We start from the raw sequence: 25,794 nt of genomic DNA, 5'->3' as shown, positions 1-25,794 counted from the left end.
ATGTGAAATCTTAATAAACTAACTAAATTCCCTTGCAATACCCTATGAAATATCCTGTATGCAATAGACGATACTATTAGCCTTTTTTCACAGATGACAAAACAGAGGCACCGGTTGCTAAAATAATTTTCCCCTTACTATGTACAAACAGTAAATAATACAATTGGTCTTTTTTAATTCTTGGATTCTATATCTGTGAATTTAACCAACCTTGGATCAAAAAAATCTGAAAAGGTAATTGTACCTGTAAAAATTTTTTTTCTTGTCTTTCTCTAAACAATACAGAATAACATGGTATTAGTTATTATAAGTAATCTAGAGATGTTTTAAAGTGTATTGTGGATGTACATAGGTTACATGCAGATATTACACCATTTTATACAAGGGCATAAACATCCATGGATTTTCATATCTAAGGATTATGCTGGAACCAATCTCCAGGATAATGAACGATGACTATAACTTGAAATAGTCTGTGCCTCAGTCTTGAGGCTGAGAGTTGTACTGCTATAAAATACCGCTTTCCAGGAGAAGAGTATTCTAGAACCTACACAGGAGAGTTTCAACAGGAGGGGGCAGTATCGTGAAATGCTGCAGGCAGGTAAAGGTGAAGTATTAATATGACAGTCAGGGGACCCCTTCATTTGAAGTCCTTCCAGTGGAGTTTTGAGGGCAAATGCCATAGTATAGTGTATCAAAGAGCAATTGTGGAAATACAGGTTGGATGAGGAAAGATAAGGTGGCAGGAGATGGTGGTAGGCAGAGACAATTGGAAAAGACAAGATTTGGAGGGAGGTTTAAGTCTGAGATTAGAAGGAGATGATTCTCTGCTTCAGCAAAGAATTTTGTTTTTTATTGGTACCAGGGATCGAACTCACTACTGTCTGCTTGCAAGGCAGGCACTTATGCCGCTAAGCTAACTCCCCAGCCCCTCAGCAAAGAAATTTTAAGAGCCAAATACAGTCACAGCCTAGAGAAAAAACCTGTTGTCTCTCTTTTCCCTGTTTCTTTTTCTCTTTCATGTGACAATTGAAAAACTTAAAAAATACATTGAAAATGCTGTTACTTTGTTGACTTATTTAACTATAAATAATATATAATGAGAAATTCAGGATTTGGATCTTTTTTAATTATGCTGGGTAGGAACATGTGATCCCTAAGGAAATATGGCTTATTCTTCATAATTATTTGTGAGAGAAAAATGGTGGATTCCAGCCCATCTCTCTTACAGTCTATAGCCAGGCTAGCATTTGTTTGTCACCATTCTCTTGAGCTAACAAAATCTTATCTGTTTAGAGAGTGATAGCACAAATCATAGTTCTAACCACTTACGGAACCCTTATTCCCTTTGTTTAAAATTCATTTATAGATGTCCATGTCACCTGGTTCTGATGAATGAGTGGGGGAGAAGTTTTCAGGTAAGGGCTTTTAGGAAAAATTTCATTTTTCTTATAAAAAGGAACAGAGGCTTGTCATGTTCCTGCACCCTTCTTCATGTCCTGGACTTGACACGATGCCTGGGAGTGACACTCTGAACGCAAGGATGACAAACATTACCTTAAAGTTTTGTGTGAAGAATAGTGAAAGAATCTTTAGATGAAACTTGGTGTTGCTCCAGTCTGGGAGGCCTAACTTTCCACCTCCTCTATTTTTTTTTTTTTTTTCTTTTGGTACTGGGGATCGAACTCAGGACCTTGCGTTTGCGAAGCAGACACTGTGCCACTGAGCTGGGTCCCTAGCCCTCCACTTCTTCTTTTGTGAGGAAAATTTACCTTTGTTTATGTCATTGATAGTATTTTTTCAAATTTACCCTTGTTGAAAAGGTTGTCATTGTTCTTGTTCTTGTTGCTTACAGCAAGGTATCATCCTGTTTCTTGTATGTGTGTAGTTTATGATTGAGGTGTGTTTTAAGATACACGTATTGCTTAACAATGGGGATAGGTCTGGGAAGTGTGTGCTTGGGCAGTTTCATCACTGTACATCGCAGACTGCGTACTGAGGCAAACTAAGATGATGACAGTGTCAGTAGAGAGTATAGTGACCTCTTAAGTGCAGTGCATTGTAGACTGAAATGGTAGCATGATTCTGTCTCCCTAATCACTCGTATTAAGCCTCTTTTGTTTTCACAGCATAAAATATCCCTTTAAAAGGATTTAAAACAAGCTGGCCTATCAATTTAAAAAAAAACTTAGTCTGTGTCAACTTTATTCGACCACTTCATCCCCTATTTCAATTAACTGTGTGTTTCTAGTTTCTTTCCAGTAGCTACAGTATCAGTGCCTACATGTTTGTGTTAGCTGAATGTGTTTAATCATAAAATGTTTTGCCACAGAAGAAACTGAATCATAAAATCATCAAAGATGTTTTTACACCAGAAGTAGGTCAGCTCAAGGAAATTTTGCATTGAAGTCTTAAGGTCTATATTCTAGAAAACCTTAATTGAAGAGATGTTTCATGCCAAAGTTATTTCTTAACTATCAAACTACCAAAATACATGTTTGCTGGTCCATCTGGGTTATCAAGGAGTTAAAAGTAAGGTAAACCTCAATGTGAGGAGTTCTTGGGATGCATATGAGTTTTCTGCACCTAAATATTGGACATAATTGAGACACAGCTATGGCAGAGTGTATCTGCTTTTGCCTAACTCCATAAAGAGTTGATGTGGGGGCTTTTTTTGTTTTATTTTTGGTGTTAGGGATTGAACTCACAACCTAGATAGGTACTTGTCCTGCTGAGCTAATTCCCCAGCCCCTGGAGGCTTTTTCATGGACTTTAATTTATGTTACACAAAGTCATGAAATGTAATCAGAAGTGTTTTCCTTATATAACAAGGTTAATACTAATAAGAATGTGATATCTATTTTTATAATGTGGATTTGTGCTCAGGTGATGAAACACAATTCTGAGAGTGCTGTGGAGTGAAAAAAATGACCCGCCAATTTAACCACAACAAAAGTCTAGACAGTACTATAAAAGCTGTTTTAGTGACGTTAGGGGAAAACCAGCATTAAAAATTATTAGAACAATTAAACCACAATTTATTAAACACATGAATAAACATCTCTGCATGTGACACAGAAAGCAAATGCAACATCCAGAAATTTCTTCCCCATTATGTGGAGATGGAGCATTTTAATATGTTGATCTTTTTGTTTCTTCCCTTGAGTCATGGCATAATGAGATACCAAAAGATTTGATCACTTCAGAGCAGGTGCTCCAGTCTTTTGGCTTCCTTTTAGAGTATCATAGCATTGAATGACCTACTAATAATTCAGTCTTGGTGCTTTGAGTCAAATCTAATAGGAATAATTGAAGTTTCAGACTTTCTATAGACATCATATAAGGTGAATGTGATTATTGGGTTTGATTTTAAATGGAAGCATAATCACTTAGTAATACTGTTGTTTTGATTGTTTTTCTGGAAGATTCATTTCCTCTTCTTCCTTCTCCCTTACCCTCGTCTTTCTCTTTCTCTTTTCTGTTCCTTACCTCCCACTCTTTTTTTTTATTTATTTATTTATTTATTTATTTATTTTTGTAGTGCTGGGATCAGATTCAAGCTTCTCACCTTCTTGGCAGTCACCGTATCACAGAGCTTTTTCTGTAGTCCTAGAATTTATAATTTTGAGGTTTATTCTATTTTTAGATGTATCATAATAAATCACCAGTTAATGAGCTTTTTGCAGTTAGAAATCTGCTGCTATTGTCTTGGTGTTGGATGTTCTCCTGAAGGGACTGTGCTAAACTCCTCGCCTGCCCTGGCAGGACGTGCTCTGGACCTTTAGAAAGTGGGCCCTAATGGCATCCCTGGGTTGTTGTGGTGAGTCCTTAAAGCCCATTGTGAGAACTCTTCGTGCTTTTGCTTGCTAGCTCATGAGGTGAGCGGTTTACTGTGTTACCTGGTCCCTACCACTGCCATCCGATGCCCTGTTAGAGTCTCAGAGCAGTGGGTTGACCTAGAGACTGGAACCATGCAGTGAAATACACTTTGTCTGTTAGTAAGGTGCTTATCTTAGATATTTCATTAGAGTGACAGAAAGCTGACTGATGCACATGCTGTCTTAAATAATGGTTAAAAACATAGGTAATTTTATTCTGTGCTTTTCAAAGTCATGAAATCTGCTTAATAGTGCTTGGTTTACAGTTTGGTACAGACATCCTGTTGGCCATTAGGTTGTCATTGTAACCACTGAAAACAGCAAGTTTGTTGCTTTCCATTGCCTGCTTTAAATCTTAGTCACCCTTACACTGTCCCACAGGCTGTTGGTTAATACCAGCTCACGCCTTGTCTTCTCTATCACAAGCCCTTTCTCAGAAGTTGTAACCATTGCTGATGACTCTTGCCCTTTTGTGCTCCCTTTTCAGTCTTCTGTCTCCACAGAAAAGTGCCCCTACACTCTTTCTGCTGATCCCTTTGCTCATTAGAACAGCTCTCAAAACAGCACCAGTCAGGGGACTTAAAAATGGCACTTAACAGGAAGGCTGTTTGTAATTTTTTAATATTCTTTTGATTTATCAGCTACAGTTTTAAATGATTTTCATAGTTTAGTTTTGTTTAGTTCAGTAATTGCGTTGCATAACCTTTGTCTAAGTAAAGATGTTTTCAGTGTGGGAGTTATGTTTAAACTTTATGTGTTACTCAGTCTAGTGCAGGACTAGATACATAGCAAAAAGTAATACTTGGTTATTAGCGAGATTGAAGTATGGAATAGTTTGCACATACGAGAGTATTCATTTACTAAGGCTGCCATACCAGAATACTGCAGGTTGGATGACTTAAACAATGAAAATTTAATTTCTGACAGCTCTGGTGACTAAATGTCCCAGGGAAAGGTACTGGGAAATTTGTTTTTGTTGAGGCTTTTTGTGTGTTCTGGTTTGTGGATAGCTGCCTGCTTGTGTAGAGGGAGGGAGGAAGAGAAAGAGGGAGCTAGGGAAGCAGGGGGAGGGGAGAAGAGGGGGAAGGAGAAAAGAGAGTGGAGGAGAGGAGGAATAGGAGGGAGGGGGAAGGGAGGGAGGGGAAAAGGGAGGGAGGGAGAGAGGAAGAGGGAGAGGGAAAGGGAGAGGAAGGGAGGAAGGGAGGAGAGGGAGAAAGAGACAGAGAGAGAGAGACAGACAGACAGACAGAGAGAGAGACAGAGACAGAGACAGAGAATGGGTTGGGTTAGAACCAACCCTTATCTCATTTAATTTCTCTTATTTCCCTGTTTCCAAGTACAGTGCATTGAAGCTTCAGCATTTAGATTTTGGGAGACATACTCTAGTTCATAACAGTGAGAAGTTAAATGGTTAGGAAATGTCTTAAGGAAAAGCTACTGAATTTTGCTCTTCTTCTAAGCTTTTTCCATTATATTTCTTAAGTTTAGGTTGGTGTAGGCATCATTCTATCTATATCTTTCTCTAATTATAGAATTTTTCCTCTCTAATACTTAGTTTTGCATGGTTAAGCAATGTTAAAAATCAAGTATTTCCTTAAAATTTTTAGCTGGAACTAACTGAGGATCTTCTGCGGTTTTCTTTTAAAGGTCTCCTGGGGAGACTTGGCAGCAGTGAACCCCAGGCTGAGCATTATCCTCCCAACCTCCTGTCCCTTCTCCGCACCCCGAAGTGTTACCTCCAAGAAGGGAACACTTCACACCAGGCTGCTACACCATGGCCTCAAAGACTTTTATTGATTATTTTTTCTTATAATTTAAATCCTACGTGAATGGCCTCAAGACTGATTATTAATAAGAACAAATGAGGCCAGGCTGCTTATGCACAGACATTTGAGTCCACTAACTTGTAATTCTTTTGAGTAATTTTCTTCTGTGTGGTTCATTTTGACAAAAAGACTTAAGACACACAGGTATCATGTATAGATGTACAGAAAGGTTGATGCTTATGTGTCCCATGTTTCAGTAATCATCAACAATAAATTTGAAACACACAGAAAAATCTATACCCCCTGTACCAAATATCATCCTTTCATGTTTGATATTTTCTAGTACTCTAAATTCTAACCTCATTAACAAATAATACTTTTAGATCTAGTGTAGAAAAACCTTACTAAACCTAATTCCTATTTTTACCATTGCACAATGAGTTACTTGTCTTTGTATTTCTTCTTATTAATATTATTTTGTTTAAAAATACTAATTTTATGCACTTATGGGATACAATGTGATGTTTTAATATATGTATATAATGTATATATATACACATACATGGAATGAAATTATAAAGTTAATTTAACATATTCATTACCTTATCAGTTTTTGTGGTAAGGGCTTTGAAGTTTGTACTCTTACTTATTATGAATGCTTATTTTATGTTTTTATTGACTGGTCACCCTTCTGTGCAGTAGGACTCAATTTATTCTCATATCTAAATGAAACTGTGTACACTTTGAACAATATCTATTTCCTATTCCTATTCCAGCCTATGGTAGCCACCTTTCTATTTGCTATTTCTATGATTTTGAAACCTTTAGATTCCTCATATAACTGAGATTTTACATTATATTTACATTGGCTTATTATATAGCATAAAATCCCCCAAATGGATTAATGTCATTGCAAATGACAGAATCTTATTTTTGTGGCTGGATAGGATGTCTATATATATTTGTATGTATTTATGTATAACTATATCATGCTTTCCTTAGCATCTTTTGCTGAACACTTGGTTTGCTTCAGTCTCCTGACTACTGTGAATAAGGCTTCAGTGAACGCACGAGGGCAGATAGCTCTGTGTATTGATTCCCATTCCTGTGGGCATATTTACTAAGAAATGGGATTGCTGAATGATATTGGGATGCTACTTTTAGTTTTTTGAGGAATCTGCATACCATTTTCATTTTTGCTGTGCCAATTTACATTCCCTCCAACAATATGGCAGGATCTTCTTTTCTCTACATTGTCACCACTTGCTGTCTTTGATCTTCTTGATAATATCCGTTCTATCACATGTGAGATGATCTCTCATTGTAGTTTTTTTTTTTTTTTCAATACTGGGGATAAAAACCAGGGCCTTCAAACTGAGCTACATTCCCGTCCCTACCCACCTACCCCTGTTTAAGTTTTTATTTTGAGACAGGCTCTCTCTGGTCACTAAGTTGCCCAGGCTAGCCTTGAGCTTGGGATTCTCCTGCTTCACACACCCAGGGTGCTGGAATTACAGGTATGAACCACCATATTTGGTTTATTGTAGTTTTAATTAATTTGTATTTCCTAATGATGAATGGTGTTGAACACTTTTTTTTTTTACCATGGCTGTTTGTCTGAGAAATGTTTGCTGTCTGTTTTTTAAAATCATGTTATATGTGTTCTTCCTGTTGAATTTTCTGAGGTTTTTTTTACATATTTTGGATGCTAACTCCTTATGAAATACTGTACTTAACATTTCATTTAATCTAATGATTTCCAGTTCTACTCACATTGTGACAAATGACAGAATTTCATTCTTTTTTTATGGCCAAACAATATCTCATTGTGTTTGTGCACCAGATTATTAAGGCATCAGTTGATGAACACTTAAAGTATTCACTCATTAGTTGATGGACATCAGATGATGAATACTTCTTGGCTAGTGTGAATAAAGCTGCAATGGACACAGAAACGGAGATAACAGTTTTTTCTTGTTATTTATCCAGCGGTGGGGTAGCTGAATCATACGGGAATTTTAGTTTTAATTCTTGAGGAACATCCGTACTATAGCCTATGATGGCTGTAGTAATTTACCTTCCTACTAACAGCGCATAGTGGTTCTCTTTTCTCCACATCCGTGCCATCATTTGAAATCTTATTCTTTTTGACTTAGCAGTTCTTACTGGAGTGAGTGGTGTCTCATTGTGGTTTTGATGTTCATTTCACTAATTGTTAGTGAGGTTGAGAATTTTTTTTCATATTCTGCTGGCCATCTGTATGTCTTTTTTGAGAAATATCTGCTTTGGTCTATTAAGCATTTTAAGCAGGTTGTTTTTTATTTTCTTGCTGAGTTTTTTGAGTTCCTTATATGGTCTGAATATTAAGCCCTTGTCAGAAGTGTACATTGAGAATATTTTCTTCCATTTTCTAGGTTGTCTTTTCACTCTGTTGAGTGTTTCTTTTACTGTACATAAACACTTTAGTTTTATTAATTTCATTTATCTTATTTGAGCTATTGTTCATTTGCTTTTGGCAAGTTGTCTAAAAAAGTCCTTTCCCATTCCAATATCTAGAAGCACTTCATCTATAGTTTCTTGTAGTACTTTCATATACTTTAAGGCTTTCATCCATTTGAGTTGGTTTTTCTGTATGATTTAAAATAGATGTCTAATGTGTTCTTCTGAACATGAATATACTTTTTAAAAAAACATCATGCATTGGAAAGATTGTTCTTGCCCTATTTTTTGTAACTTCTTACTGTGCATGTTTGTGTTTATTTTTTGGGCTCCCTTTCTATTCCATTGGTTGATATGTCTGATTTTATGCTGGAGTTACGCTATTTTGAATGTGATAACTGTAAAATACATTTGGAAACCAGGGAATGTGAGGCCTCTAAATTCATTCTTTTCCCTTAAAATTATTTTGACTATTTGGGGGTCTTTTTATGATTCTATACAAATAAGGATTGCATGTTCTATGGAAAATAGCATTAGCATTTTGATAATGATTAAAATGAATCTTTAGATTGCTTTATGTAGAATATATATTTAAAATATTGTTTCGTCTAATTTATGAACTTGGGGTATTTTTTTACCTCTTTGCATCTTCTTCAAATTCTTTCACTAGAGTTTTATTGTTTTCAGGATACAAGTCTTTTAGTATCTTAGCTAAATTCATACTTTTGTATTTTACTGATTTATCCTTCGTCAATATTGTAAATGGTATTGTTTTCTTAGTTTCCTTTTTGTATGGTTCATTGTCAGTGTATAGAAAGGCTAGTGACTTTTGCATGTGGATTGTGTATTCTGTAATAGATTTGCTTTTCTGTTCCAGTAATTTTCTTTAAATGTTTTCTACATATAAAATCAGATTATCAAGCAATAAAAACCCTTGCACTTTGTCTTTTCCTATTAGAATGCCTTTATTTAATTATTTTGCCTAATTTTTCTGCCTAGCACTTTCTCAGTGTTAGGTTGAAAAGAAGTGATAACAGTGAGAATCTTTGCTTCGTTCCTGGAATAGAGAAAGTTCTTCACCAGTGTCATTTTTGGTGTTGAGATTAGACCCTCTGTAGTTAAACATTTTTTAGAGTACTTATTAAAGGATGTTGAATTTCATTAAATGCTCTTTGTGCTTCTGTCAAGATGATCTAGTTTTTTCCTTCACTCTGTTAATGTGGCGTATCACCTTTATTGATTTTTGCCTGTTGAGCCATCCTCCATCCTATCTTCCTTCCCAAGTGAATTACTAATGTGTTGTTGAGATTAGATTCTAGTATTTTGTTGAAGATTTGCATCCACGTATATCAGAAATATTGGTCTGTAGTTTTCTTTGCTTGTAATAGCCTTGCTATGAAACAAGTGTGGAAAGATTCCTATCTTTTTGGCATTTTGGGACTGTTTGAGAGGTATTGATTTTATTTCTTCTTTAAATGTATGTAGAGTTCATCAATGATGCCATCAAGTTCTGAGCTTTTCCCTGGTGGAAGTCTATAAATATATATGTATGTATGTATTGCAGTACTAGGGAGTGAGCCCTTGACCATGTTAGGTAAACTCTGTACCATTATGCTGCATCCCCAGCCCTAATGGAAAAGTTTTACAAAAGTAATTCAGCCTCCTTGCTTGTTATGGATCTGCTCAGATTTTCTGTTTCTTTGTGAGTCAGTCATAAGTTGTATGGGTATAGGGTTGAATTTACCTATTTCTTCTTGACTATTCAGTCTGTTGGCTTTTTGCTCACAGTAATTTCTCTGATACCTTGTATATTTTTTGCTGTTGAGTATGTTTCTTCTTTCATTTTTGATTTCATTACTGTCATCTTTTCCTTTGCTTAGTTTAATTAGGGTTTATGATTTTTGTTTCAATGGGGTTTTTCTTCAAAAAACCGAACTATGAACAATATCCCCAGGCTATTTTTAATTTTTGGTACAGGGTGTATCTGAATTGCCCAGAGGGGTTGAATTTGTGATTTTGCTCAAGCCCACAGTACTGGGATTATGGGTGTGTATCACCATTGCAGACCTTCTTTCTATTTTAGATGCTCAAAAATGGGTGCATATATTTTTTTACAAGTGGTATAGCCTTTTGATGAACTGTTTTTTGTAATGACCTCTGTGATAGCTTGGACCCTGGAATAAAATCCAAGGAAGCAAGAAATTAAAATTTAGGGAGCAAAGGCTTTATTTTAGGCCAGGCCTGGCGACATAGTTTCCGGGAGCCAATATGGAAGACTGTGCGCCTTACAGCTAAAGGGTTGGGTTTTTAAAGCCGAAAAACCACAGGGATGTTGTGAACTTTGACACAGTTTGATAGCACCTGGGCTTCTTGGTATTTCCTGTAACTTCCTTGTAGTTAAAGGTTTCTTAAGGAACAGCACATTTTATTACAGATAGGTGGAAGGGGTTGGGGGGGTTAAAAGAAACTAAAACTTAAGACTTTTGTGGGAAATGGAGACTTAACCTAAAAAGAATGGGGAGGGGAGGGATTTACAAGGAGCTGAAACTTACGTCTGTACTGGAAATGGAATTTTAATTTCTATTGAAACAGCGCATACAGAACAGGAAGGAGGTGCATTGGTTAGAACTAGGCCACAACAACCTCATTGTCTCTTTTTGCAGATATTGATTTGGTCATTTTTGTCTGATGCAAGTATAGATATCTGCCTCTCTTTTGGTTTTCCTTTGTGTAGAATAGCTTTCCCTTTTCCTTTAGTGTCAGTCTATCTGTATTCTAACAGGTAAAGTGAGTCTCTTGTAGGGAGCATAATGGGGGTCTTAAAAATATTCATTCGGACACTTTGGGTCTTTTTGTTACAGGCAGCTGAGTAACTGAGTCAGTTAAAAATATTACAGGCAGTCAGATAGGGCTGGGCCCTCCAGGAAGCAGACACAGAGGACCAGATATCTGATGACCTTGGAGGGGACACACACTTCTTGCTATGGCCAGATCTCAAAACAGAAGGCAAAACAAATGCAACCACACCCTTAAGTATAATCCTTAGGGATTAAATCTGGATCACCTTGAGCAACCAAGAGTCACCATCCCAATCCCCTATAGGAGGAGTCACTGATCTGTAAGAATGCCTGATTCCTATGTGACTTGCCTCCCGATGTCCCCAATTTAATCAATTTTACCTAAACTATTGATCTTATTGGCTAACTATAGTTATGTCTCACTTTATGCCCATCTGCTTTGTGAGTTCCCAGTCTTCCCCCACCTTGAACCCATGGTTTTACACTATAGTCCCTGGAGAAGACAGGAGTCTCGGGCAACCTGCTCGGGACTGATAGGATTATTTTCAAAAGATGAAAAATATTTCCAAAAGATGAGAAGTTTAAAATAAAAAGTGGCCTTTATTCTGAGAACATGGAGAGAAATGACCGGCACCCCCTCACCGCTGGCGACCGGTGATCTCTCTGGCGGACACGTGGCGTGGGGGGTATGTAAGTAGCCTCAGTTTGGGGTGGAACCTAAGGAGGGCATTAGAGATGCACAGGTAGCCCATTGGTCCTAGGTTTGGTGCCAAATTTACCTATGGTGCATCTCTAATGCCTTAGGGAAGATGGTGTCACAGGTAAATTCCTAGGGGTGGGGGAGATAGAGGCTTCCTGCTTCCGGTTGAGGCTTTCCTGGCTGTAGTGTCCTGTCTGGGCCAAAACTGTTTCAGGGACCTCCTTTTGTCTCTCTTCAGACAAAAGCTTTCTTTTTCTCAATAAATATATTCTGTGCTTCACCTCTGTTGTTCCTAAAATTCATTCTTCAGTTTTAGAGAACATGAGCTTGTACCAGACATAGTAGGTCTGGAATTTCATTCCCCTATATCATTTTGATTATAGGACTTATTTTTATTCAGTGTAACTGTAGATAGGTAAAACCTTGCTACTGCAGTTTTACAGCTTTTTATTTTCTGGTTGTTTTGCAAGTCTTTTGTTCCTTTGTTCTTCTTTGGCCATTTTCCAGTTTTCTTTGAATACTTTATGTTTTGTGCAGCTACTGAATTACCATGGAGCTTACATAAAACCTAACAAGCTGTTCTAAGTTGAAAACAATTTAACTTCAATCAGATAACAAAACTCTACACCTATATTTCTTTCCCACTTTTGTAATTTTTATGTCAAAGTTTGTATGTTTTTATACCTGCCTCCCTTAACAATGTTATTGCTGAAATTGTAATACTTTTCTCTTTTAACCTTTATATTAGAGATAAAACTGTTTAACATACCACCCTTATAGTATTAGAGTATTCTGAATTTGACTATTCTGAATTTGACTCTGTATTATTTATACTATACAAAATTAGACCTTCATATGTTTTGTGTTGTTTATTGGGAGTTACTGTAGTTTATTTTGGCTTAAAGACCTCTTTTTAGCACTTCCTATATGATAGGGCTTGTGATGTTGAATTCCTTTAGAGTTTGTTTGTCTCACTTTATGCCCATCTGCTTTGTGAGTTCCCAGTCTTCCCCCGCCTTGAACCCATGGTTCTATAGTGTAAAAATAGAAAAAGTTTCTATTTTTTCTTCACTTTTGGAGAATAGCTGTACTCAGTAAACTAATTTTGGTTGACAGAGTATTTTTCTTTCAGTACTTTGAATATATCAACCCACTCTCTAATGGCCACCAGGGTTTCCAGAGAGGACCCTGATGCTGGAGCTACTGTAATTCAGCTGCACACAATATATTCTTTATTTTTTGCTGCTCTGAAATTCCTTTTTTGTCCTTGATTTTTAAAAATAGTTTCAGTATGATTTGCCTCAGTGTATTCCTCCTTGGGTTGAATTTGATCAAAGACTTCTGATCCTACTTGGATATTGGCATCTTTACTCAGATTGGGAGAAATTGCATCGATTGTATCACTAAATGTGTTTTCTGGGCTATTTCTCACTCTTCTTTTTAGAAACTCCTATTGTACGAATGTTAGCTCATCTGATGATATCCCGTAATTTCTGTGGCTTTTCTTTCTTTTTCGCCTTTTCCTCTTCTTCCTCCTTTATCTCCTTGTCTGTCTGCTCTTCTGGATAATTTCATATATCCTGTCTTCAATCTCATTGGTTCTTTCTTCTGCTTTTAAGCTTGTAGTAAGCTGTTGAGCCTTGATATGGGCTGGCCTCTGGGCCTGAGGGAGCCTTGTGCCTATCTGTAAGGCTATGTGGGCTCACCTTCATGTGTGGGCTCACCTTCATATGTGGGATCAGGCAAGACCAGATCATTCCTGTATTTGTGTTCATGTCTACGCCCTTGCCTCCCAACCAGGGCAGGCCTTAGGCAGAGTACTCAGTATTGGTAGGGACACTACTTGGCTACTCTGAGGCTTTGTGGCTTTGCACTTGGCCTCCTAGTCCAGGCTGGGGAGGGAAGCGGGGCAGGACTCTAGCCTGGCAGGTGTGTTGACCATGCTTCTGGTAGTGCTGTTGGTTGGTCTGTCTGGCAGAGCATCTCTGTTCCCTTCCCTGGAATGCAAGGCCTCACCAAGATTCGCAAGGTGAGCACCGCCTGATTCTCTGTTTAAACTAACCCCAGGTGGCCTTTCCCTGATGGTACCTGCACTATTGTTCCCCATGGCGCAAGGCAGAAGCAGGCTTCCTGTGATGCATCACAGAATCTGGGGATACTGAATGTACACCACTAGCTGTCTCTTGCCATGGCAGAAACCGTGGGCCCAGAAAATCTCTGTGTTGGTTTGGGGGAGAAGTGATACAATCAAGGTCAAACTGTCCTTTTTCTTTTCGAAGATGACTTTTCTCAGCCCTTGGCCCAAAGGGATGTCTCAGCTTTGCTCTCAAATTCTAAACAGTTTACAAGAACCGGTTATATTATGCATGATGAAATGAACAGTTACTTTGAAGAAAAAGAGACATTATGGTATCCATTGCTGATTCCATACCATCATGCTGTGAAATCGAATAATGCTTCTATTCTTTGTTCAGAGTGGTTTTAGTTTGTTTTGTATTGTTTAATTTTAACGTACATGAAGGTATGGACAGCTGTTTTGAAGAGAGTAAGAGATATTAAGGTAGCCATTGTTGATTTTCCTATTGTCTGGTTTTGAAGGCCTGTAATGCCTTCATTACTTGGTTCTAATCGGGTTTATACTGTTTTGTTTTGTATGAATTCATTGTGTGCGAAGCCATAGACAACTGTTTAGAAGAAAACAAAAGACACTATGGTAGTCACTGTAGATCTCTTGTCTTGCTTTGAAATCTGTGTCCATTACATTGTTTTCTGTTTATTTACATTGTTTATTCTGTTTTATTTTACCCTCTTTAAAACAAAAATAAAAATAAAATAAATACCCACCACCCAAAAAAAAAAAATTCTGGATATTTACAAGGACAAACTTCCTTATCTGGGGAGAGTAGCTCCTGGGATTTCAGAAGGGACCAGGGCTGAAGAGCTTGCTGATGACATCCCATTCTTAATATTTTAAATCAGACTCTTAGAGATATTTCCTGAATTCATTGTGATTTCCTGAATTACAGTTTTCCTTAAAGTTATTTAAGCTTTAATTCAAGGTAGGGCACTCTTTACTGTATAAACCTATCGCTTTAATACAGAATGACTATATATTTATCTATCTGAGTTAGTAGTATAGAACTAATTTTATAGCCCTAGGTAACTTTCAATTTTTAAATTTTCATCAATGAAATTTAATTGTTTTTGCTACTAGTGTGAAACGTTATCTGCTTACATTTTGCCTTTAAGATTTATGCATCTAAATGATCAAGTAAGTCAAATGATATAAAAATTATGTAAAAGTAATCTAAGTCTTTTCTCATTTATAATTTTCTTATTAGGTGTCATTTTCTCTCTTAACACTTTATTACCTTATGTATATGGATTCTGAAAACTTGTAGAGGATTCTGTGATTGAATAAGGTATATTGTAACTTTGGTTTTTCTCCTTTTGAATGCATATAGATAACTTTAATGTCTGATCCTATAGATTTAGAAGTATGGAAACTCTTTGGATGCCTAGGTGCAGCAAAGATTTATATCCTCTATGATCATCTTTTACTTTATCTTCCTAATTTTGCTCAGCATAGCAGATGTTTCTTCTTGTGTCTCTGTGTTGACTGGTGCAATACCAAGCCAAGTGTGTTTAAGAAATTCAGTTTTTAAACACATTTTTGTTAATGAAATAGCTATTCTTCCTCCACACTGGAATTCTGTGTGTAAATGAAAGGTGGGAAGAAGGAGAGAAATATCACTAAAATGTAAAAAACTTTAATTATGAAAATTTTGCCCTTAACCCTCTCTTCAGTGGTCTCACAATCAGAGCATTTTGATGTTATATCATTTGCTACCCGGATCTTTTTTCTTTTGTTTCTGGGCCTCACCTTTTCTTCTCCTCTTCAGTCTCTACAACCTTTCTTCATCTTTTCATTCTGTAATTGTATCTCAGCTCTGTATGCCATTACAAAGGGCAAGTCACCTGTGTCCACTGCTATGAGTGAGCTCAGCTTTTCTGCCTCCAAGTTTTACAGTTCATCAAAGTGCTTAGCTGGAACAAGATCCACTCTTTCAAAGAGGCTGGTGGTAAACAAAGTTTATTTTTTGTCATTAGAACAGAATATCAGAATGCCAAAGCAGTTGTAATAACTGTCCCATTTTTGTGCAACTTTATGTGCTAGAAGTTTCTGAGGGAGCAACAGATGGGGCACCATCAGAGAGATCAGATTTGGGTGCATGAAGAGCTAAAATTAATAACAGCTAGAATCTAAGTTCATATGAAATATGAACAGTAGAAATAAAAACTGTAATGAATCTCCAAAGAGGATATATTAAAATAAAATGTCAGCAACAATATTTTAGTTAAGGAGAATATACTTAGCCTATAGATATTTCCTCCTCCTATAAAATTTCAAAATTTATGAGTTTATTAAAAACAAACGTATAACCTTTGAACTTATAAAACTATTTGAAATAATGAGATAGTTCTGAGGTTTAAACCCTTAGGTTTTTACCTTGAGATTTAACTGGAGTGCCAGAAAGTCAGCCTCTCACTCCTTCACGGCTTGTAGCTTTGTTTTAACACATTTAACTCTTGATAAGTCAGTAACACAAGGGTCAAATCTGCTCAGACGAAATAGGCTTCCTTATTAATTAGACCAAGCCTTTCATGCATTTTTACCAATAACTCAGGCTAATTTCCCCTAAATATTTGTTGTGTGTTCATTTGTGTTAGATGAGTGCAGGAGCTAGCTGTGGCCACACCCAGTCGCTGCCTCCCACTCTCTCCTAAGAATTGGCTTGTTCAGCCACAGACACCATAGATCTCATGACCCTTTTACAGGGATGAAGACCAGGAAACAAGTATCAGTGTGTAAATGATCACTCTGGAGGTAAACAGAGTGATGTGTAATGTCCTTTTATGTCGTCCTCTGAAACAGAAAGTAAATTGGAAACGTAACCAGTGTATTTAGGGAAAAAAAATTTATCTTAAACTCTTTGACTAATTGAAGATTCATATATGGTTGTAAAAAAATAATATAGAAAGACACTATGTTTCTTTTACCTAGTTTTTTCCAGTGGTGACATACAACAAGACCACTTTTGAGAATCAAATCCTGTTCACTGTGCTACATCTACAGCCCTTTATATTTTGACACAAAATTATACTAACTAGCTAAATTGCCCAATCTGGGCTAGAAATTTCCATCCTCCTGCCTCAGCCTCCTAGAGTGAATTACAGACCTGTACCACTGTGCTTGGCTAGACATTTTTATTGGTCCTGTCAAGATACAAACATTTTCATCATTACCAGGATCTCCTGGATTGCCTCTTCACAGAGACAATCATTTCTTTCTTTGTGCCCAACACTAATTTGTTTGTCTCTATAATTTTTCATTTCAAGAGTGTTATGTAAATGGAATTAAATAGTTTATAGTTTGCAAAGGCTGTAATTTTTCACTCTGTAATTTTCTCAGTTTTCATCTAGATTGTGACATACACTAATAGTTTCTTTTTTTGTGGCTTAATGTCTTGGTTACTTTCCTCTCCTTGCTTGGACAAAATACCCCACACCCAAAATGGAAGAAGGAAATGTTTATTTAGGTCACTGTTTGTGGAAGTTTCAGTCCATAATTAGTTGGCTCGGAGGCAGGGTGCATGGCACTGGGGCAACGCTTCAAGGCAGCAGCCAGAGCAAAAGTGGGGAGAGCAAGCCTCTTTTCCTCCCTTATATGATCAGCAGGTTAACTCCTCACCAGGACAGATGTGGCACTCATTGCTGCCTCTGTGTCCTCTTCTTTCACAGGATGAGGATATTTACAAAGTAAGAATCCTAGATCCTTGCTGCATTTCTTAGTTAAATTTCTGAACTTCTCAAGTTGACAGAATGTATCAACCATAGCACCTAATAATCTTCATGATATGGGTGTACTATGGTTTGTTTATCTACTCTCAACCAGTTGAAAACTGGCTTGTTGTTAGCTTTTGGCTGTCATGAATAATTGTAAATATGTGCATTCAGGTTTTATATGAATTTGTTTCATTTCTCTAGGATAAAAACCAGGAGCAAAATTGAGTTGTGTGGTACTTGAAAGTATAGTCAATTTTCAGTGGATCAGCACTTATTACATTGATTTTTTTTCCTCTACTTTTTCTCCTTTTAATTTCATTGATTTCCATTATTTTCTCCCTTCTGCTTGGTTTTCTTTTTTAAAATTTTAATGTTTTTTACTATTTCATATTCTAAAATATATTGTTTTATTACATTTGCTATTTTTGTCAGCACTATTTATAAAACAATTTCCTTTAGTCTGTTATAAGATGAATTAGAGAATTTTTTTCTTCTTATTTTTAAAAATTTTATTGGTACAGTTTAGATACACGAAGTGCTAAATTCATCATAGGGAGTCTGTACCTGTCCGTGATATAACTTGCTTCTTTTTTTCCATTCCCCTCAGCTCGCTTCAACCCCCTCTTCACTTTTGATTTACAAAAACATTTTTCCATTTTATCCTTATGTTCTATTTTTTCCTTTCCCAGCCCCTTTATTGTTCCCCTTTTCATTTAAACATTTTCTTTCCATTTCCCAATATCTCTTACAGTTTGATTCTTATTTTCACTTTAAATTTTTCACACCAGAGAAACCATGTGATAGTTGAACCTTTGTCAGATTTCACTGAAGAGTATGGTCTCAAGGTTCATCCGTTTTACCTAGAAATGTCTCAAGTCGATTCTTGTTTATGGCAGAGTAGTATTACACTCTGAAAAAAACTACACTCTAGAAAAGGTTCTACACTCTAGGAAAAAACCCCTTCAACCTCTTTGACCATTCATTGGTTGAGAGGCGTTTGGCCTTTTTTCAAAATATGGCTATTACAAATTGTGCTGCTATAAGGATGGGTGTGCATATATTGCTGTGGAATGATGCTTTTAACTCCTCTGAGAAAATACCATGAAAGGGGAAAACTGGGTCAAGTGGAACCTCTAGTTTTAGTGTTTTGAAGAATTTCTACACTGATTGCCACAGTGAACCAGTTTACCAGTTTACACTCCTACCAGCAGTGAAAAAGGGTTCCTTTCCCCCCACAGCCAGCATTTGTTATTGGTGATTTCTTGGTGACAGCCATTCTTTCTGGAGTGAGATGGTATGTCAGTGGTGTTTTAATTTGCATCTCTCAAGTGATCAGTGATTTTGAACATGGTTTCATATATTTATTTTCTATTTCTACTTTTTTTTTTAAATCAGAGACTTGTCTATTCATTTCAGATGCCCATTTTTGGACAGAGTCTTTACATTTGGGGGTCTGATTCTTTTCAGTTCTTTATATATTCTAGATATTAGTTCTTTGAGAAGTAGCTGTCAAGAGTTTTTTCTCACACTGAGAGTTGTGTCTTCACTCTCTAGTGGTGGTTTATTTTGCTGTGCAAAAGCTTTTTAATTAGATGATGTCCGAGTTGCTATTTGTTATAGTTCCTGTGTGATGGAGTTTTGCTCATAAAACCTACACCAATTCTCTCTTTCATCAGATTTAATATTTCTGTTTTAATATTTAGATTTTTGATATTTGGGTTTTTAAATGTCATTTGCACTCTCTCCTGCTTTTCATTGTCTTCAGGCAGCCTTTTATTTTTTTTCTTTGTGTCACCTTGCAGCTGCTGGAATGATTTCTTGTGATCCCTTGCTGTTTTGAAGAAATCTTTTTTTTTTTTTTTTTTACCATCTCTAGCTGCAGTATTGTCTTCCATATCTGAGATTCTGTCCTCACATTGGTGCGTTCTGCTGCATGTACTTTCAGTGGGATTTTTAATCTCCTGGACATCTGTTTGAATCTGTTTCATGGATTCCATTTCCTTCCTGTGTTGGGTGTTTATATTTGAAGAATTTCTTGGAATTCCACATTGATTTTTCTCCATCATAGTTACATAATGTCCCAATTGACTGTCGTGTTTCCTGATGCTGCCTGTGAGTGGATTAAGGTGCTTCTTTACAGCCTGATAAGCATGAAATCTAGGCTCCAAACATGGCTTTTGCTGGTGTGGATGAATGTGAGGCAATATTTTGCCAGTGGTATTTGACTGGAAGAGAGTAGCTATTAGTATTTTGCTGGGCTGCTCACTTCCTTTTCTTTTTGCAGTTTTGTTTTCTTTTGTCTGTTCTGTAAGAGTTACCGATTGCTGGCTTTTCAGATCCAAGTCTGGGGTGTATAGAGCAAAATCCAAATAAAACTGCAGAGAATTTACTATTGTATTGTTCGTTACGTTTCATTATCCCTGGATCATTTCTTTTCTTCTCTTTGCTTTTCAAAGTTATCTTGTGTGTTTTTAATAATGTCCATTTTTCTTAGTTATACTATAAAAAATAGAGAAAAGTATATTTATAGTTCTAGTTATAGAAATCCCTCAAAACAGGTTTTATTTTATTACTATATTCATATTTGTTATTTCTTTTTTATTTTTAAATTGTTTTTGTTGCTAGTAATGGAATTCTGGACCTCACCCTTGCCAGGCAGGCACTGACCCACTGAGCTAAATCCGTGGCCCATCTTTGCTATTTCTGTAGAGTCTCTAAAAGACAACTTATTTGCTATAAAATGATTTTCATGAGTTAGTATAAATGAAAACCTCTGTGAAATTGGCCTAAAACATATATATGTAAAAATGAGTATTCACAAACCAATTCTAGCAATGAAGAATTCTCAGAAAGATAATGGTGTATAAAAATTTGTCTTGAACATTATATTTATATATTTGAACTCTTTAGTAATTATGCTTAAAAGTAACATTTAAACTATTTTAAATATAGTGTACTGATCAGTATGTCACATTTTTTATTAAATGAATTAAACATTAGATATTAAAATTAATATATTCAGGTTGGGTATTTGGCTCAGTGGTAGAATTCTTGTCTTGCTGCACAAGGCCAGCTAAGTTTGATCCCCAGCACCACAAAATAAAATAAAATAAAATAAAATAAAATAAAATCCATGTTGTATAGAATACATGTATACAATTTTTAAAAAGATTAATATATTTTGTAGTAACACAATCTTTCTATCAAATCCAGTCAGTTTAAAATAGTTTATAGAGTAAAATACTCTTCCTCTGTCCAGTCCTGTTGGAGACCACTATGAAGCAGCTCTGAGCAGGATTTAAAATTAACTGATTGGCTTTCTATATCTGTAAGTCTGTCATAGGCCTAGGCTGCTTGTCTGGAGATGTGCAGTGGATTTATAATAAGTGAACGTCTATGAATCAGTAGGCCTGGTTGAGACCTACAGTGGCCTGTGATGGCAGAGACACCTTAAAGGTAAGATAAGGCCACAGTTGAGGACACCTGGTTCCAAACCAAATTAAGTAGATAGGGACTGCAGCTACAGGCATCTCACTTCTGCTATCTCACTCCTACCAAAAATATCATGGAGATAAGACAGTTCTCCTAAACTGGCATAATTTACTACTTGGAGAAGTCTCTGAAGTGACTCCCAAGGTCCTGCTCAGTTTCTGTGCTTTCCTCAGTATTCCCTCTCTTTGTTTGAAACCTAATAAATATGAGCTGCCTACAGAAGCTCTTTGTCTGAGCCCCCAGAGTCTCAAACTCTGATAGAGGGTGTTGAGCCTCCTGCAGTTGTAAAATCATAGCACTTGTCTCATTTATTTAAACCTTCACCATACACTCATTTGGGAGATTGAGGATCTTGGCCAGGTCCCTGAAACAGTTCTGTTTTCCAAATGTGACCACTGTTAATGTCAAGCATGCATCTAGCCAATGCTTCAGTCAGTATTTACATTTCTAATCATCATCTGTCTTCTCAGTGGCCTCTGCATTTCCTCTCTAGCTTCTTCTTCTAAACAACATTGTAGGATCAATCTTCTCTGTTGAACCATTGAATATAGAAATGATTTCATACTTGGTTTTATTCTCTTTTCTTCTCAATGATTATTGTTTTCTTCTTGACCTACTTATATCCTTGTCTCAATTACCATTTACACACAGATGACTTTTTTTTTTATATTGTAGGTCTTGGTGTGGGTGTTAAATCAATAATTGCAACTGTACTTGGCATGTTTTGAATATCTAAATGGCACTCAACCCGTATGCTAAAATCATTTCCATATTTTGTCTCTCAGTAAATGATACTGCTCTTTATTGAGTTGTATTCATGAGAAAATTAAGAGTCATTTTTCATCCCCTTTCCTCTTTACTTTCATGCCTGATTACTCACCAAGTCCTGTGGTCTCTCCCTTCAGAATTCACCTAATCCTTTCCATGTCAGTGAAAGCTTTCTTTGTCATCTGCTTAGCCTGATGGAGTATTTTCTTAAATGGACTCTTTAGCTCTACCTTATTATTCTTGAATTAATTTTTACTCTATAAACAGTTTTTTTTCAGAATAAAAATTTAGTCATGTTACATGCCTGTGTAAAATATTTCAGAAGTTTTAAATTGCTCTTATAGTAAATAACTAAGCCTTTAACATAACAAAGCATAGTACCTGTCTCAATAAATATTTATGGGAGAAAAATCACATATTTTCAGTATTTACTATTAAAATAGTACTAGTATACATCCATATTTCTGTATGTATCTTTAAAAGTCAATATTCCTGTTGGGTATATTGGTAAAAGTGGGATTGCTGGTATAGTTCACTTATCATCTATTAAATATCTAGGTTACTGAAGAGGTGGTACAGTGCTTTGTAGCCATCAAGAGAAAAAAGAGGAATCCAATCTACAAAGATCAGTAATGATTTATTGAGGGATAGATGCTATTGGATAAGATGAAGTCATATTCTGGAGAGTCACCCAATAGTTTAAGGACTTGTCTTAAATTTTTTTTTTACCAAGAAACACAGAGCAATTAGTAAATGAGTTGAATTTTTGTCTTTATAAGAAATGCAATTTATTTCTTCATATATTTTCCTTACAACATAATGCAGGTGATATAAAGGAAAGAGTTGTCTGAAATGAGAAAGTTTAATAAAAATAACTATGAATTATATAATTCATAGAAATTAAGGACCCCTGGTGTTATAGAACATTTGGGCTGCTATAACAAAATATCTTAGATTGAGTGACTTAACAGAAGTTCATTTCTAATAACTTTGGAGGTGGAAAAGTCCAAAGTCAAGTCACCAGCAGATTCGGTAGCTGGTGAGGGCATTCACTTTCTGCCTCGTAAATGGCCCCTGCTTCTGTGTCCTCACATGGTAGAAGGGATTGAGGAGTCTCTCTTGGAGCTCTTTTATAAGGACACTAATCCTTTCCTGAGGGCTTTGCCCCCCTGGCCTAATCATCTTCCAAAGGTCACATTTCCCAACACCTTGTAGATTCTGGTATCATCAAAGGAGTTTGGGGAGCACACAAACATCTAGACAGTTACATTAATGTAGTTGCTACTCAGCTGAATTGTGAAGCAGGGCAAGTTATGTTTTCAAAGAAGGAAGGAAGGAAAAAGGGAAGAGAGGAAAAGAGGAAGAAAGGAAAGAAGGGAAAAGGAAGAAAAAAGGAAGAGAGGAAAAGAGAAGAGAGGAGAGGAGAGGAGAGGAGAGGAGAGGAGAGGAAGGAAGGAAAGGAGATGGTCTGTCTTTGGTCCTGTGATGTAGGCAGAGAGGGGCATGAGGTATGAGCTGCCTGAAAGGTTGGAGACTAAGGGAATCCGGTTACTACTGGCTCTGTACTTGATAGTCACAAAGCTAACTAATCTCTGTCAGACTTAGTTTTCTTCTCTATACACAATAAAGATCTCTATTTTACCTGTGAATAAGATTAGATGCAAACAATTATTTTATTATTTATGAATATATTTATATCAATACATTTATTATTGAAGCTGATACTAAGATACTTTACTGCTGATTTTAGTTACACATTTGTGTGCCAGAAGGATAAAATTATGGTGTACGTGATATTAATGGCTTTAAAATCTCCTTTCAGCTGGGCATGGTGGCTCACACCTGTAATCCCAGGACTCGGGAGGCTGAGGCAGGAGGATCATTGCAAGTTCAAGGCCAGCTGGGGCTACAAAGTGAGCTCAAGGCCAGGCTGAACTGCATAGTGAGACCCTGTCACAAACAAACAAACACCTCCTTTCAGCAGGTGATTGGGCACAAAATGATTCATAATGTGCTCTTTTTAAAAAAATTTTATTTAAAAGGAAAAAGAGAAAAAACAAAACAAAACAAAGCGGTGTAAGGGTACAAGTAATACAGAACTACAAAAAAAAAAAAAAACAAAAAAACGTAAGAAATCACCAGTTAATAGACTACACATTATCATCTTAGAGATAGTTAATCAAGTCACAGTATCAAAGCATACAAAGTGGACATTCAAACAGTGAGACTGCAAACAGTTGTGTTCAATGATCCAACCAAAAACATTAATATGGTCATCTATTTAACACCCCTAAACACACTTGCAGTTGTATCCTTTAGAGCACTTTTTTCCCCTCTCTTTTTTACAACACAATTTACACATTTTGGGTTTTATTCCTCTTGGTTCTTACTACTTTTTTTTTGGAAGAGAATAATGTCAAATATGGCAAAACAAAGCTGTCAGTCAAAACCAAGGATAGACATAGCACAAGATGTAAAAACAGAGTACAAGGTTATCAACAATGGTTACCATAATGCCTCTTGCTTCCTTAAAAAGAATTGTCTATCTCATTAGGTACTATAAAGTTGAACAAAACAGTAGAGAACAAGACCAATAAAACCTAAACCTTGTAAACATTACAGGACTTCCAAAGAAGATAATAGTCAAACCAGAATGGGCATCATAGTGAATCTTATTGCCTTCAAAGTAGTTGCCTATACCCTCAAACTTGATACTATCATACAGAATGGAACAGAGTCTAATCAGTCAAAACATAATGTGCTCTTAGTGCAATGAGAGATACTATTAAGCTCTGAAAGTTTTTTTTAAACCACATATACTTAGATTCTGCAAATTGCTACTTTTTATACTGTTAGTTTTGTTCATACTGAAATGTATTGTTTAAGCAGCTTTGTGTTGTTTGTCACCATATTATTAATTTTGTATCAGCCAGTCTGACGTTATTTAAGCAAACACCGATTTACTTGACCTGTTTGTCGTTGCCTCTCGTTCTAGGCAATGGGCCTTACCATGATCGGTGCTGCACTTACAATGAAAACAACCTGGTGGATGGTGTTTACTGTATCCCGATAGGACACTGGATTGAGGCCACTGGAGAGACCAACGAGATGAAGCACACGACGGATTTCTATTTTAACATTGCAGGCCACCAAGCCATTCATTATTCAAGGTAAGAATATTGCCATGTTTATTAATATAGCGGTAGGATGAGAAGCAGCGTTAGGATAAAGGATATATTTACTCTCTTGAAAACTACAGTGTCTCTCTTTGAAGGAATCTGGAATCCTGCAATACTTTCATGATTTTTTTTTTTGGTACCAGGGATTGAACTCACAAGCTCACGTTTGCCAAGCAGGCATTTATGCTGCTGAGTTAAACCCTTAGTCCCTGCAGTGCTTTCAAAAGGTGAATTACAGTGGATCAGTGAATCAGTGTTTGAGATGACAGTACTTATATTAGGTACATATACTGTATCAACATATTTAACAGGACAGCAGATAACCAACCTTTGTACTGATGTAATGGCTTAAAAATAAGAATTGCCCTACAGTATTCTATATCAGAATTTGTGTTCTTTATGCTACTGAGCAACAGTGAAACAAACTTTGTGTCTCCTTATAAAATCTTATTCAGATAGCTGAAAAATAAGACATAAAAGTTGAGTTAATGTGCTCATTTGATTTATTTGAATAAACTTTCTTCTGTTTGTATTTATTGGAGGTGATTATTTTAAACACTAGATTTTCTGCAATCTGAAATAAGATGCATATATATGTATATATATACTTTGTTAATGTATTCATTTAAAAATAGTTATGGCTTTTTCTCTACAGGATTCTGAGAGGATTCTCTGATATTTGTATTTTCGCCCCACTGTAATCCTTACCAAATATTATATTATTTCTTACCTTCTTAAAAATTCTAATCTATCAAAATTGTGACCAATTTTTAAAAATGCCTATGATTTCCTATTTTGTAAGTGTGGAGAATTTTCCCATTATATTTTCTTCTGTTTTTATGTCTACCAACTATACTACTGAATTTAGTTACTAAATCAAGAAGCCTTTTGGTGGAGTTTTTAGTTCTTTAATGTACAGTATCATGT

The 25,794-nt window shown here is 36.2% G+C and overlaps 1 protein-coding gene across 6 annotated transcripts in view; it reads left to right on the top strand.

Moving 5' to 3' along the window:
- Epm2a (EPM2A glucan phosphatase, laforin) overlaps positions 1–25,794 on the top strand; it is a 177,415-nt gene that overhangs the window by 91,117 nt on the left and 60,504 nt on the right. For 5 of the 6 annotated variants that reach the window (XM_063233444.1, XM_063233445.1, XM_063233446.1 and 2 more), the window contains one exon: positions 24,684–24,858. In XM_063233444.1, coding sequence (XP_063089514.1) covers positions 24,684–24,858 — 175 coding nt within the window. Of the gene's footprint in view, positions 1–23,533; positions 23,673–24,683; positions 24,859–25,794 lie in introns of those variants that run through there. The other variant, XM_063233448.1, reaches the window with a different exon arrangement.

The sequence above is a fragment of the Cavia porcellus genome, unplaced genomic scaffold (assembly GCF_034190915.1).
Source record: "Cavia porcellus strain 051 isolate PalLab524CR breed Dunkin Hartley unplaced genomic scaffold, mCavPor4.1 scaffold_22, whole genome shotgun sequence".
Lineage (NCBI taxonomy): Eukaryota > Metazoa > Chordata > Mammalia > Rodentia > Caviidae > Cavia > Cavia porcellus.
Note: the sequence above shows the minus strand (reverse complement) of the source record. Positions and strands in the feature narration are given on the sequence as shown.